Source organism: Neodiprion fabricii, chromosome 2 (assembly GCF_021155785.1).
Source record: "Neodiprion fabricii isolate iyNeoFabr1 chromosome 2, iyNeoFabr1.1, whole genome shotgun sequence".
Classification (NCBI taxonomy): Eukaryota; Metazoa; Arthropoda; class Insecta; order Hymenoptera; family Diprionidae; genus Neodiprion; species Neodiprion fabricii.
This window is the reverse complement of record NC_060240.1, coordinates 41,476,777-41,493,275: the sequence shown is the minus strand read 5'-3', so window position 1 is coordinate 41,493,275 and position 16,499 is coordinate 41,476,777. Positions and strand designations below refer to the sequence as shown.

At 45.1% G+C, this 16,499-nt stretch overlaps 1 protein-coding gene across 2 annotated transcripts in view; it reads left to right on the top strand.

The window, feature by feature from the left end:
- LOC124176980 (ecdysone-induced protein 78C) overlaps nucleotides 1-16,499 on the top strand; it is a 53,732-nt gene that overhangs the window by 28,756 nt on the left and 8,477 nt on the right. For both annotated transcript variants that reach the window (XM_046558942.1, XM_046558941.1), the window contains 2 exons: nucleotides 11,817-11,941; nucleotides 16,326-16,467. In XM_046558942.1, coding sequence (XP_046414898.1) covers nucleotides 11,817-11,941; nucleotides 16,326-16,467 — 267 coding nt within the window. The remainder of the gene's footprint in view (nucleotides 1-11,816; nucleotides 11,942-16,325; nucleotides 16,468-16,499) is intronic.

The following is a 16,499-nucleotide window of genomic DNA, read 5'->3' as shown; positions in this document are numbered from 1 at the left end:
GTACGAATTTGAATCGCTCGATGAATATCTCCATGCAGCGTTATAACGGACACCTCGAAATCTTCAGCCTCGTCCATGCGGATCAGCAATATCGTGTATGCGTTCCATATATCTAGGATCGTGTGTAGAAAGCTGCGTAAATTTATAGATTTAGGATCTGCGAGAGATTTACGGGTATACACGATCCGCGTCCCGGTAGAGCCGCAACCGCCGGCCTCGCGGTTTCTAGCCGTTCCGAACCCTCGACGATGCATCGCCACGATGCTGAAGATATGCCCATATTATATCAGCATTGTAACTACGGATGCATATTACAGATTCGCTGCAAGCCTGCCGGTTCTAATGCTGCCGAAAAGGATGCTGCAATCCCAGAATCGCGCGAACTGATAGCGACGGCCACTCACAATCAGCTAAAAATCATCGATGCATCTATTAATCGAATCCAAAAAACTAATCGACTGGATCGGTAAAAATTAAGCGATTAATCGATTATCTCGTATTTTTTACAAACGCTGCATGTGAAACCGAAATTTTGTAAATTTCAATATTTAGTCTTAATAGCAGAAAAGTTTTTTGATAATTTATAGTTTCATTCGAAATATTTTTCAATTTCAAGTGGAAACATTCATTTATCTTTCACTTATTTAGTATCAACACTTTGTAAGTAAGATTATATTTATGATAAATGAAACGAGATTACAATTTAATTTTGCGAGTAAAGTTTCCCTTGGAGTTGAATTATTCGTGCAACGAGACCTGTGTAGAATGGAGTTGATTTATTATCGATCGATGAAATAGGATGAAATTGAGAAAAGTGAAAAAAAAACATTTTTTTTTACGTTTATTTCGATTACTCAATTTGCCAAATATTCCCGGACCGTGAAAAAGTAGAAAATTCTCAGCCCATTGGGTCATAATCGAATTATGTCAATCTTCCCACATCTTGCCTGACGAAAACGCTTTCCTTGATCTCTGAAGCATTGATATAAGTAGAAGATAACGAAGCTCCTTCGGAAGTTGCTTCGCCTCCGGGCCCGAAGGGGAAATGCTCGCATTTTCGGTTAAGGTCGAGAGAAGTTTCAACAAATGATAATAATGTAGATCGTACAGGCTTTATATATTCGAGAGGGGACTTTAATAACGCAAACACGCCGCCAGTCAGATGACAGATCCAAGGAGTAATTGGCTCCGAATCTCATTTTCTCATTGTCAATAGATCGGGGAAACAAATTTTTCTTCAATTTTTTCGACGACTTATTGCATAAACGAGGCGGATGATAGCTTCCTTTCACATGCGAAACAGAGGACGAAAATAAGATAGACGTGGGATAAAAAACGTATTACGTAGAAGCATAGATAAAGAGATGAACGTCAAAAGTTAAAAGTATATATCCCCTACGGCGATTAGCGCGCCTTTGGAATACAGTTGGTTGAAATCATTTATACATGCTTCTTCGACGGCGACGTGAAAGGTAGCTCGGAAAGATACGACGGTAACCGGAGCGTAATGACAACGTTGACGATGGTTCGTCGGGCACCGTTGCATTATTTTCTCAGTTTCAAACTTTTCCGATAATGGGTATAATTGCCCGGAAGAATGAGAGAGAGAGAGAGAGAGAGAGAGAGAGAGAGAGAGAGAGAGAGAGAGGTCGGAGAGGAAGGGAAAGAGGGAGAGGGCGGTGTTCCCGTGGTTGTTACGTTGCGTCTTACCTTGCCATTATGAATTATGCATAAGCGTTCGACTGTCCGTCTGTCCGTCCGTCCGCCGAGATACTCCGCCGGTCTTCCGCAGCTCCTCCGGTGCTGCTCATAAAAACCGACAGTACCTACCTACATCCCCGCATTCAACTCGCTAAAAGCTGCGCCCGGTATACGAACGTTGAAATGCCGAGAGGCTACGTTGCACTTCCGTCTATGTTTCCTGGCAATTGTTATTGCCAACTCGATCAGCGCTGGATGAGGGATGCCCATGGATCTGATTCCCTTGTATTGTTTCGTGCGCGATCGTACCAAATAATTTAAGGGAATCAGGTCCGTGATTGTACGGATCGGAATGAACGGTTTCATCCGGATATTCACGTATGATAATTTTTCCACGTGGGGATCACTGCCTGGCCCTAATTAGTCGGCTCACAATCATCCAATTAATTCAGACGTAATTAAAGAGTTGCACAACAACGCGTTACATGCGTTATACGTGTAGGTATAACCGTGGCAATGAACTCGACTATGTATCTCTCGTAACTTTTTCTCACGTGTCTGCCACGGTGGATACAAGGCTACAGATTAATAACGCCGATAGCCTTACGGTGAATATTATATACCTACGGAAAATTATGCTTGGCCTCATCTCATCGCACGTCCCCGCATTGCTGGTGATATAATACACCTAGTTTCAGCATGAAAATGAACGACTTATCGCGCAGCGGCGATGTTCGTTCCATGGTGCATTCGGGCGGGGGTAAAAACTTGGAAGGATCAATATTTGGAATGACCGATATATCAAAATTTCAAATACGAATTGTTCGAAATCTTGATTTCGCATACTTGAAATCTCGATATATCTTCCATTCCAAACATTGATCCTTCCAAGTTTTGACCACCGCTTACGCATTCCTTACGTTTTTAGCTGCACATTAACCATCCTCCTCCGTCTCCGCCTACTTCAGAGATTTTTCTGCCACCAAATGAAAAACGAAAGGCGAATCTCGCTAATCGAATCCGAATACGTCTTGCGACGAATGAGAATTTAGTCCCGGGCTGGCGGAGGTCGACGCCCGCGGGCTCGAGGCTCGGCGTTGTTGAACAAGCAGAGCGGAGGGGAACCCTGCAGCTCCCGAGCACAAAAGAACCGCGATGCGAATCTTCTTCATACGCTCTTTTATTCCATTTCCCTTCCGCTCCATTTTTCCCTGCGGTTTTTGTATCCCGAGAATCGTACCCTCCGCACTAGACCGTCCGGTGCCGTGTCGCTTCGCGCCGTGTCGTGCCGTGCCGTGCGTGTGCCGTTATCGCTTCGGGTTAATCATTCCGATGCGTGCCTAACTCTTTTTCCACGTCCACGATGCGTCGAGTTGTTTGGTGTCTACCAACCGACGGATCCGCGCCCGTTCGCCGTTGTCTGAATTTCTTCGATCGAAGCGAGCGGACGGACAGCTAAGAAAGCAGAAAGGACCGAGCACTCCGGAGGAATGTGCTACAAGAAGGAGAGTTCGAAACCTCCCCGGGGACCGAGTATTAATAGTCAATTACACGCGGCCGAAGGTGTACAGTAAGTGCAACACCGACGCCTATAACTAGCACCGCTCGCAGGCTCGACTCGTTACGCGGACGTTTCCGTGTTTCATCACGTAACACCTGTTTCGCTACAAGCCCTCGCTGCAGGTTACACCGTCCGCAGAATTTTATGCCGACGTCTTCCGTGACCCGAGGGTAATAATCTCCCCATGATCGCGTTTTGATCCGTCCTGCAACGTGCGCGGCGGTGACAAGCAGGTTGAACACATCCGACTGTAGCCATGCGCGTCGAGAGGTGCACATACGTGATTTCTCCTCCTTCGCGCGCAGAGAACCAATGCATCCGCCACTTGTACGTACTAGCTTTTGCGAAAGTGCCTGCGCGTGTGGGTGTAGGATCTAGGCAACATGTTCGCCTCGCGTTGCAATTAAGCTCGGGAACGAACGAACCCGGGTACAAATAAGCAAAGAGTAAGTATACCTACGTGCGGAGACAGGCGTACACATAGGTATAATGTTAAATACCTATAGGTAGAACCAGTCCGGGCGATCGTAATATATCGGAGCTATAAGTTACGTCGAGGCATACGTAGGCCTGTGCCGCGGCTAACAGGGTAGATAGATAGACGGATAGATGGATAGATAAATAGATAGGCGCGGATAAGCTGCATGGGTGGGTGACGGAGGCTAGAAAGTGCATTGGGAAAGTCTCCGCGAAGGAGCAACGCGCGAGTAAACGTAATCATAAATTATACTCTCGGTGCAGCGTTCCGCCTCTATACGCGGATACCTGTCCTATTCCAGACTCTTGATCGCAAAACTATCCTACAATTAGACGTCCGACAAACTCACACCGTACGTGCGCCTAGCGACTGACAAGCTGCGGGTTTTGCTGTATAATTTTTACACCGCTTCTTGCAAAACTAATCCAACGTCGTTTGGTCGACGGTACAGCTGCTGCGCTAAGAAGGAACTCTGATACTTTGTTCGGTGGTTTTGCACGTCATTCTGTGCCACTGATTCTTTGGTAAATCCTTGACAATAGCAATCTGTACTTGCGAATGCAATTACGTTATTTCAATATGAGATGACTTACATCATATGATCGATACGCGGACAACGTACGATATTGGATTGTAATTGTGCGAGGAAAACAATCAAATCGCAAGTAGCGCCAGGGTGCCGTTCGGATGGTGTATCAAACTGAAAGATAAATAAAAGCGAAAGGAATGGCCAGAGAGGAAACCTAGATTGCGCTCGGCTCCTCGTGCGGACGGTAGGTAGGTACTTAATAAAGAAGGGTGCGGCCTTCCTGGCACAGTGTTCCAGGAGGGTACGGATGCCGACACGTCTCGGCACTAGAGGCACACTCGCACACTGCACTTTGCGCGTAGGATCGGGGGAGCGGAGGAACGGGGGAAAGGAGGATCGAACAAACGCTTAGTGAATGCGAATGCGGTGACCTAAGTAAATATATACGGTGACGAGGCTAGGCTTCCTTGTAAACAAGGGGTGTTCGATGCTGCCCGTTCCTCGCTCGACCTTCACTATGCGACCTCCCGTCGTCACGGCGGACCTAGTCGGTAACCTCAAGTTACTACTTTCTTGGCACGAGTGCAAACAAGTTCCTCCCAGACCCTAACTGCGACGGAAGGAAAGAGGCATCGAGTTTCCACATCTTGGATCTCATCGTTCAGTCATAGCCAATTCGGTGGAGATTTCAAATCCTCGATATCGAAGCGCCACCGGCCAGCTGGTTCTAGACTTGGGGGTCGATCCAAGATGGGGCCAGGTACCGCAGAGTCGAACCTGCCTATTCGGGCACTTAATATCGCCGTAATATGTTATGCACATGTTTTCTTCGCAGAGCTCTTAGATAATTCTAAAATATGCTACGCGTTGCGTGCGGCGTGCGTCAGATACGCAATGGTAGCGCACCGGGCATTGCGGGACGTTGACGGAGCTGGTGGTCTAGTCGAGGCGAGTCTAAGTCTGCACATGTACCCGTAAACTGAGTAACATAGGTATAATTTATACGTCGAAATTCCAGTGGCTTGGTCTACAGGGCTGTTGAAATTGCTGCGCGATACACGGTTTGCGGTGCAGGTCAATTGGCCTCGCCATGGCAGGTATCCCTGATTCTAAGTCCAGAAGTGTTTATTATCATAATGGGCTACCATTACGCTCGCAATTCTCACGATGTCAGTGTCGTTGCTCCGCGGTACACCCATCGCCTGCAGACTAAATGGAAAACGGCAAACAATATGCAAATGGAAAGAAAATCCACAAAGCTGAGCCCGTGACGATACAGCGAAAAAATGCCCGTGCGTAAGGAAAACCGCTGAGTAACCGGATTCGGGGCTGTGATAAGAGAGAACTCCTGGAATCGGCTGCTTACAGAACGTTCGTCAAAACGGTTCACTCAACCAAATGATGCTCTGATTTCTCACCAGTAACGATTGCATACTTTGTGCTAGCTTTATTCCTGCCACACCGCAATATTTCTTTAAAAACTATGTCGGTGTGGCATGCGGATAGGTATACTTATCGTTGGAAAGTAATCGCTAACTTTATAGGTTAAACCGTGTATGCTCGGTGTGCGGTGTGCGGTGTACTGTAGGCCTAATCGGATATTGGTGCAGCCGACTTGGAATACGTGGAATGGTAGAATGCGGACTCTACGTATGCGGGAATCTAGGCTCCTGTCAAGACGAAGTCTGAAGATTATATGCTTTTGCCGACGCTTGCGTCTTGACATTGCAGTGGTTCACTTGAACTTGCGTAGAACAGAGACACGCTCGACTGCCCAAGGACAATTGCGACGCTCTGACTCCTTCGTGGGGCACTAGACGGTACACGTCATTCCTGACTACCGTGCCTTGGCCCATGCTTCTTTACACCATCAGTTAATTCTTTCGCATCTGATTGTAAGTTTTTTTTTCCAACCCCTTTTTTACGCTCGTCGGTATATTCACTTCTCTCTAAATTCGATTCGGTGAAAATTCGCTGATTCTCAGAGTGCGTACACTGAGTTTCTTCAGTAGTACACTGACGATTGATTCACATTCAGAGCGTTTGACTCACTTTTTCGGTTCCTTCGTTATTTTGCAATTTCTTATTCTTTACCGAGACACAAAACGGTTGCCATCCAGCTCCCACTGCTAGACACTTGGTTCACTTAATAAAAAAAACCCAGTAATTTAGCACGGCCGACTCGTTAGGCCGCAGAAGCGCTCCTCCTCCGGACCTACCACGTACTATACGATTTGCCGCCCTCGCTGTTATCGAGTTAATAATATGTAAATAGAGCAAACCGCGTTTATTAATAGCATGCTAAGTGATACCCAAGTCGTACGGCGCTTAGAGGCGGAAGGGAGAAGAGCCGTGGTCCCGGAGGGTCTTTCTGTGCGTCGGACTACGTGCGTTATCTACGAACTCTGCGAGCCATATTGCGGTGCTGTAGACTTTACAAAAGGTAGAATCTCACCAGACCATGCCCTGTAACTACTACGGGTTCAGTCGGGCGTGTTTACTCACGGGACAAAACACTTCCACTATTTCGCAAATGACTCTTCTCGCAATCCTCCGTCTTAAGATGCAATTTTCCAGAAGCACTGATCTTGCGAGTAAATTTGCGCAGTGCTTCGCTGTCGAAAGTCGTAAGCTGAGCCTTTCAATAATACAATAGTGAATAATTCATTCGATTGTTTCGGTAGATGAAGGGTAAACATCGCGATAAGCCTGCAAAACTGTGATATGCTAGAAACCAAACGATTTATCCAGCGTACATATTTGAGATGAGCTAACCGGAATGGGTGAAAATATTAATGAATTTTTTTTCTTTCCTCTTTTGACATTGGTATTTTGCGCCGGTACGAATTAATACTTTGAGCTAGCAATCGGTACAGTAGAGCCTCGCTTGTCGGTGCCGATTTTGTCCGAGTTCGTCTTTGCTTTGCTTTCGTGACCTGTTTTTCTTGATTATTATTAAATATATATAATTGCAATTCAAGTTGGTTTTCAGGATATTTGAGTTGATGTAACCACGTAAGTCTCTTCACTCATAACAAAGTCTATAATTTCTACGCGTTATCATTCATAAATGTATCGTTATATCCTTATTCTCTATTATCTGAGTTTTTCGATTATCCGAGCTAAGGTGGAACCATATTAGTTCAGTTTAGCCAGAATCTACCGTGTTACTAAAATTCAAGCACATCGTGTATTGTGTCACTGAATTTCCAAAGAATACGAATTCTGCCATTATTCGTTTGTATCCGGGTCTTCCCACCGTTCAGTTTGAAATATCGAACGGCATGTTGGCGGCCATTCTAGCCCGTTGAAAAATTTGATCGAAGATTTGGGTAAGTATACTTTTATACAAGTTGACTCTTCAAACAATAGTATTTCACGATTCTTAAGACAAAAATATGAAAAGAAATTTCCCGTCTCCACCGCCACCAGCAATCTACAGTCCTACACCTTTGCATCGTTTACGACTCTATTTTACGTCTTACGCGAGGTGGAAAATACGGTGATGTATAGCAAATTTGCCGAAGACCCTAGTTTTGCGTTTCGCAATTATCTTATGTAGACGGTAATATTTATTCCAATAGCTGCATTTAAGACAGAAATTGTGCGTACGTACAATCTCCTTTACCTTTTCATAGAAGCGATGTTTTCGAACGCTTTGACAGTTTACTGGACGATTCTTGGAAGATTGATTTCTCTAAACGTATGCATGATTATGCAGTTTTATACCTCAGAGAAAGAATCCGACAGCTTTCGCTGAAGCTTCTACAACGTTCTCTCCTCCATTAAGGTCAGTCCAGAGATCGTAAAAAGTTTTACGTCCACACTACCGAAGACAAGGAACGTAACTTCGTCTGTAGCGAACTCCCGCCTCAAAGTTATAAATGCGAGAATCCTGCGGTCTTCATTCTGGAGAATAAGCTGCAGGCTGATTTTGAGGTGACAAAAATAACGAGGTAACGAGCCATACTCTTCCTTCGGTGGTCAAATCATCGTGTCTTATACGTCTCGCGTATACCTACAGCATGTCTAACAATCAGACAGATGTGATAATCTCGGCGAAATTTGTTCCTTCGAACAGTCCTGATCGAGTGATTTGAACCGCTGCGGTGCATGATCGCGCTGTAACGATTAATCAATTGTATAACTGACGATTTAATTGAATTTAGGATCGGCGGCATGAACAGCGTGAATTCGCACACGAGAGGGCTGGAGTGAAAATAAGCGTGCAAAACGGGAAGGTAGAGTGCTGATCAGAGGACTGGAAGCGGGAGGAAAGGGAGGCATGTCATACGGTGGAACGGCGAGGACATTGAATATGCATTAAACAGAGGGAAAGAGGGAAAAAGAGATGCGGGCACGTATCCGTATTCGTGCGAAAAAGACAGAGAGGGGCAGAAATGGCGAAACGAGTACGTGCGGGAATGACGTCGGCTTTTCATTCTATATTCCACGGGTGAAAATGGATGGTAAATCAACCATTTTCCACGCCGCCATTGCTCGCGTGCCTATACTACACGACACTTTCCGTCCAATCTCCTGATCATTTATTACTTTACTATATCTCGTGCGTGCCTATTTTCCATTTACGTTTCTGGCTTGGCTACTCTGTACTCATTTTTCGACGCTATGCTATCCCCGTCAAATCGACGAGACAGTATCTCCAACTTGGCAACCGATCACGTGGAAATACTTCACGGAGCATTTGGCCTCGGCTTCGAGCCCATCGCGGCCATGTAAATACAGCACTGTACCGAGCCGCGATCCCGTCACGACTCGGCTCCCCTGGGAAAACGCGTCCCGGAAATCAAGGGAGGCAGTCGTCCGCTTTCCTCGCCACACGCAGGCGGAGCCCAGTTAAATGCAATTTACTGCCACAGTAATCGAGCTCGTCATATTTTCACGAGCGTCCCGGAGAGCGGGACAGGCGAGAAGTAAACATACGTACGAAATCGGGGATGAAAATAGGAGGAGTCGGGGGTATACTCGACTCGAGCGTTATGACCCAGTTCGTCGGGGAGGCCGGGACGCGGCGAAGTCGGCTTTACCTCGCGAAGGCTGCGAGCGACCCTCCGCTAGATGGGCGAGCCGTAAATGGGGGGAGAAGCTTGAAGCACTTTGGAAAACAAGTTCAGCACCCGGCTTACCCGGAATTTACCTTGCCCGGTGTGTATAATATAGACCTCATTCTGGAAACCCATCAGGCGTAACGCGAAGACGAAAGAAAAGCTGTACAACCATCGTTCTCTTCTCGGATAGGTACGTGACGTAGCCTCAGGAATATCCATTTTGAGTATTGCAATTTCCTCGCGGTATTGCAAATTGCCGTGCGGAACCTTATCTTCGAAACTTCCTGCCTACAACGTGAATAAGCTGAAGAATGAATTATTCTTACTATTGTATAATCATGAGCAAAAGGAACGTTTCCCTATGTTGGTCCAAATTTTGCAGATGCCGCAAAACGCGTAAAGCGTTTAGTTGCATTTGCAGAATCACTGCAGCGACCGATCCTTTTTACGCGATCAACGAGCAGATTTCAGGACAGAATTATTTGCTGAAATTTTTTTTTTTTTTACCTTAGAAGCACTAAGCTTCCGCTTTTCTACTCAAAGATTGCGTTCAGCGAAAAACGACTGTACGAAGGAAGCCATCAATTTAGTTATACATTAGATGGGATTTTACAATTGGTATTCGTGCTGCGAATGATCGCTCAATCGGTATACGGTAGGAGAGTTGACGGAAAATCTACGTTGATAAATGCATCATATAAGGTAATTGGTCGAGTTTTACCGAGCCGCGGATCCTACTACCAATTACCAGAGTCATCCTCGAGATGAATCGTACGAAAGCCCGCAGACCCGAGCAGTGAACGGCTGCAGCAGCGACGATGCCTCTTTATGGATTTCCTCGCTTATACCGGCGTCGTCTTTCCGTCTGAGAATCTCGCTGAAGTAACGGCGGTTTTTTGTATACCCGAGGTATACACGTCGAGGACGGGTTCACAGACTCCGGGAAACTAGAAAAAGCTCTCATCGAATCATGGAATTCTCCGAGATTGACGAGTGACAGGACAAGCTCGCGGTGGATGACATCTCGCAGTCTTGTTTTTAGATATGGAACAAGGAGGAGAAGCAAGAGGAGGATTCACTACGGTTTGGAAACTGCTTCTGACGCGGCGGCGTGGAAACCTCCGCACGATTATCAGAACTATGAAAGGCCGAGGAACGCTCCGTGATCTATTCTGCTGACGGGAAATTGTTCCTCGACAAGTACGACGAACAAGAGAATTAGCGGTACATCGTCGACGAACGACAAGTTTCACGTGCAAAAAGGTTCAGGAAAAATATTGGGTTGCATTATAATACCGCGGTACTTGTCGCCGCTAATGATTCTTAACTACAAAGTACAGGCGCAAACGCTATACACGAAGCGAAGACGCCACGCCAGGCCCCAGCTCGTTAGCGAGTCATTAACGAAGGAGCGAATACCTCGGCTCGCTTTGTCTCTCAAGCTGCAGAGGGTGTGACCGAAGGAAAGACCACGTTTCCGAGAAATCGAAAACTTCCCGGTCTTGAGTAAAATAAAACTGTGTAACCGCTGAGCGTTGAAACGGTATTGCTGACAAAGGCGTGTGCGTTTTGCGTTTTTCTTATCCACCCCTCCTTCCATCTCTTTACGTATAAGGCCTCCAGTTTTCTTTTCTCTAACTGTTATATTTGCGCAGTTAAGTACTATTGCAACTGCGATCCGGCGCGATGAGGCAATCTACTCTCCCCCCCCCCCCCCCCCCCTTCGGGGATGTAAGCATATTTGTGGGGGCTCGAGCAAGTCAGACCGGTCGGAGGTCGAGTTTTCAGACCTTTGGGAGACGCTGAACGGTCCCTTCGCCACGATCGTCTTCTCTTTTTCCTAGTTTGCCAAGTTTTTTTTCTTCTTTTTTCTTCCATCTTCTCGTCTTCCTGTTGCAATCGTTTTCTATCCCGCCATCTTTTCTCCTTTGTACGTATACCTCGCCCTAACGGTGACGCGAGCCAATGCCGTTATACATATACACGCTCATTGACAGGGCTCCCGTTGCCTTGCCCTTCTTCTGTATTATGAATGCACCGAGCGTTGCATTCACGGAATCGACCGTCAAGCTCACAGGTGGCACACGTGAGACACGCGATGATTGTTGCAATTTTCTCAAGAGCAATATTCGCGCCTCGAGAATCCCATTTCTTTTTTACGGTAATCCACGTGAAAAATAATGGCGGGTTTGAATTTCGTAACGTTAGCGTAATATGATCCCACTAACGATAAGCATAAAATTTGTCATTTGTTTAGCAATATATTTCTCGTTCTGTTATAATTTGATATAAATGAATTTCACGGTATTGTTGTTCACATTTTATCTCTAGACTTTACGATCTTCAAACTTATTTCTGTAACGATGAGGTGAATCGATACTGTTCTTTATCTTGATATACGATGGCATAACTAATAATTTATTTTACTGACCGATTTAGTAGAAAGAACAAAATCGTAATGCTTTATTTTTGTTACAGAACAACTTTACGCCGCGGCGGACTCCAACAGCTCGACTCCAGCGAAAAGTTTTGTACCCTGTAAAGTTTGCGGTGACAAGGCCAGCGGTTACCACTACGGAGTTACCAGCTGCGAAGGTTGCAAGGTAAGCACCATTAGCGATGAGAAATCAATCGACCGATCCGAGTTTGCTTACATAGGTGCATGTCTGTGTGTAACCTATTTTGTCACCCATTGCGAGATATTAGCGCCCTCGTACGTACCGAGGGTGTTCTTTCGCATCGAGAAAAAAGCAGAGCGCATTTTAGCCTGCAATTTTGCCATTTACGATTCTTTATTTCGACGGACAATCACTATGTTGGCAAAAATCACCGCGGCTGTAATTTTCTCGTGAAGATTGAACGATTATCCATTATCCACTTTCGTGTACATAAAAATACAGAAATCAAATGTACGTAAGTAAGTGATTCCGAACAGAGGGTAGAATGCCAAAATCCATTCTCAAGCATACGACAAGACTCGTGGAAAAGTAATCTAAAAGGAATTCAAAGTACAGAATCCGGTGATCGAGCCTGCTTCAGTCGTCTCAGTCAAAGTTGGAATAGGGAAGCCTTGCGGCTGAGCCGGCCGTATAACGGTGAATTATAGTTTAACTCTGCGAATCCGGTTGGCTACAGAATTTCAAGTCTAAGCCACGAGTGGCGCGTGTATCGAGGAAAATTATAATGAATCGTCGCCGCGGGCCCTTCACGTGAAATTGGAATAAACCACAAAAGCAACATATCAATTTTCCCAATCGTTTATTATTCCGGTACGTTTCCGTCCAATATCCTACGGATGAGATCACGAAAAGTGGAACCTCGTACTTACAACATGGGGAAAAATCATCGTATATCGTGGTCAGCAACGTTGACAGCCGTCAGAAAATTTTCCTCTCCGTATTTCTCATCTATTTTCTGGTCTCTATTCTCCTTTTCCGCCAAAGGCGTCAACGCGTTTGCGAGAGTGACGCGCGCGCCTGACCGCACGCCGGGTTTTCTACTCGAAGCGGCTGATTCCCACGCCGGCTTCTCTACTTGTCTCAGCCGACTCTGTGCTCGCCTCTATCACCGATTCACGGGCGCCAGGCAGCGGCTGGTCACGACGGTTGTTACTACTTTGCCTTTTCTAATAGCACACGCCCAGCCGCATGCAGAAGTGGTGTGACAACGGTAGTTAACGCGCACCATGCCGAAGCGGAGAGAAGGACGAAGCCGTCGGAAGGTATCGGAAGCAAGACGAAGTTACCCCAATTTATCGGAAGTGGACTAAAGGTTCTGCAAACGATCGGGATTGCAGTAATTTATCATTCAAATAATCTCGATCGTTTATAAAACCTTCGTTCCACTTCCGATAAAGATTCGTTTCGCTTCGCTTTCGCATAGTGCGCGTTGACGTTAACCCTTCGCCTGCATACGTGATCATTTTGATCCCAAATTTTTCTTTGTACTAATTCAAATAGCGCTGTGCCGTACGGTCGGCTTCAAGCACGTTTTTCGACGATTATATTTTTTATTTTTGCAAATCTGACTGCACAGAATTAAAGTTTAATCAATTTACTACAAAAATCGTCTCCGCCTTGTTTTTCAAAAAGTTCGCAATTCTTGAAATATCCCCCCCATATGCAGTCAACGGGTCGCGGCAGCAGTGTGCAGGCGAAGGGTTAATACCATTAATCGCAAGAACGGCTCTCCATGAAAAAAATCATCCTAAAAGCATACAGATTCAACACATATTTCGTCCACATCTTGTATAACCTTTTGCTGGGAGACGACGTATTGATTTAGTTTATACCTACCAACCGTAACCGTATTGGTTGGGATGTGGGTAATTCGCGTATGTACATTGGTGATGATATACATTGGCTAGGGTATTGGCCGTCAGGGGGTACTTCCCATACACCTTTCCGCCCGTTTGTTTAACGCTGGATTGTTTTGCACACTGTACATACAATTCGTTAATTAACGCGAACGCCGCATCAATTACCGGGCATACATTTTGACTGCCAGCAATTCATGATCGTGCCCTGTGCTTGTTCCAAACAACCGATACCCTCCTCCTTCATAACCCCGAATAATTGCAAAACTTGTACCGAATAAAACGAGACCCAATCGAATATTACACGTTTCGTATTAATTTTAATTTTGCACGTTGACTTGTCGAATAATTTTACGCGATAGATATTCTGAGTCGATTATACTTATATTGGAATATCGATCCATAATCTTTGTCAATTACACGTCCTCAATCGTGAACGAAATTCTGAATGTATAGAGTATTTCCAAAGGAATCAGCCAGACGAGACGAATTTGTGCATTGCTTAACAAGTTAGTGAATGCCAATCGTGTTTTTTCAATGTCACTTTCTCTAACTATTATCACACATACACACAGCGCCGTGCTAAGTTCTCAACTTATTTATTGACCATCCGAAGTTTCCCATATTTTATCATGTTTGTTTGAGGGTAGTTACATGATATTTTTCACGCAACCTAACTTCAGCGCATATATACCAGCCGTTGAGCCAGACGAGAAAGAATTGCTCTCGAATATTTTATGATTTTAAATTTTTATTTCACACAATAACTCTTAAGCTGCAACGTCGTAATGGAATTTGGACACAAATCGTTTTTTCAAAATCGTATGCTTCCTACAATATTTCCGTTTCTAAATAGCTTCCACTAATTATTGTGAGGTCCAACTTCGCACACAATTGACATTGTGTGCCAACGCGCTTGAATGAGGTTTCGTTGAAAACTTGAAACATCATGACACATTGCAATTTTCCGACACTTCGATTCACTATTCAAAGTTGAGAGTCTGTACTGAGAGTTCCAAGCTCAACTACCGCGGCACTATTTTGCTCCACCAACTGCGTATTAAAAATCACACATTACCGATCTCATCTTTGACTGTGATAAACGTTGTAATCCTCCAATGGAAAAAAAGAGCGTCGCCGTGCAATACATGCATATTCGTCATTCGCAAGATTTCTTCAATACGTGGTGTATATCTACCGTAACAAGTGATATCGGGAGTAAACGAAATTCCAGTGGGACTCTCGCCGTAATTTTCTCCGATTCGCTTCTTTCAGATTTTAAGCATTCCGCTAACATGGGCGGATATTGAATTTCAAGTTTTGGACCACAATCGAGTCAAACGCGAATAGATTGGTATACTTGGTCAGAGTGGACTAGGGTCTGCTATGGTACCCTAGTCATTAAGAATGTATTCGTAAAAGGGGCCGCCAGCTTGTGAGGGAGCGAGGCAAAATGTTATTTCCTTTTTTCTGTCGAGGGTATGCAAGGCTGCCGATACTTTTATTATTGCGAAGGAAAGGGAGGAGCGACCGGAAGGTATAGTGTCTGTACGTATATAGCCAGTATCGAGAGAATGGAAAGATAAAATAACGTTGCAGAGAGGCGATATCGGGGTTCCATTTTTCATGACCCATGTGCCGCTGTCCCTGCAACGTCGCATCGTAGGTAGTACTTACATACTCTGCAGGGGTAGATAAATAAAATTGAATTATGCATAAGTCTCTGGGACGCCAGGGGAATGAAAGTGGCATGGATTCTAGCTGAACGTGTACGCAGAGACTCGTACGTAGACCACCGCACTAGGACGTGAAATGGAAAAATACGAAATTAGAAAATAACCAATGGGACAATTTCCACCAGTGACCGACCGTGATGAATTGATCATACATGGTAACGATGGTAAATCACATTGGTGGCATTAATACGACTCCGGCCATCCGTTCGCTGCCTTCGTTGGCATGTTTCAGTCGGCCATTGCTGTATAGCGTATATATTGATAACGTCGCACCAAACAGATGCGACTAACGATAAGAACAAATTATCCAAGAGGTGGAGTCACGTCACGTCAAGTCCGTTGGCGTTGAGAAAATTACAAGCGTTCGTCCTGCTGCGAAATTCACGGACGTGCCGTCGATCGGTTCTCTTACAGGTACGTCGCGTGCCGAGTCGAGGATCGTTCTCGTTCCAGATTTAAAATTGTCATTACTCCCATAACAATTTTCTTTCCGAAGTCGTTCGATGCCCGAGGTATATCGGTATATCGAGGTACAACCTCGTTCCTGCTTCGTGCTGAATTTGATCTAACGAATTCTCCCTTTTCAAGTAAACAACGTATGTGCGCAGTGTGTAAGGTATTATTTATTTCGTCGAAGCGAAACAGCAAAAAATAATATTTATTTATTCTGCACTCTCGTCTGAGATAAGTTGAAATTGGTAAAGTCTTTCGTATTCAGATATTTCGAGCAAATCACCTCGAACTTTTACAACATCAGTCTCTCGGGTGTAACATACTTGAATGCTCGCGGTCGAATTTAATTTTACACCGTATTCATTACTCGTTAAATCATGTAAGTCCCGGACGTGGTATCTCGCGATCAGAAAAATAACGTCTATATCAAACTTCGAATGTAAATTTCTCCACGCCGCTTATAGATGTCTTATTTTGCTTCAGGGCTTCTTCAGACGAAGTATACAGAAGCAGATCGAATACAGGTGTCTTCGGGACGGCAAATGTCTAGTGATAAGACTGAATCGTAATCGCTGCCAGTACTGCAGGTTCAAGAAGTGTCTCGCCGTAGGGATGTCCAGGGATTGTGAGTACCTACAGAAAATTATACTCATTGCA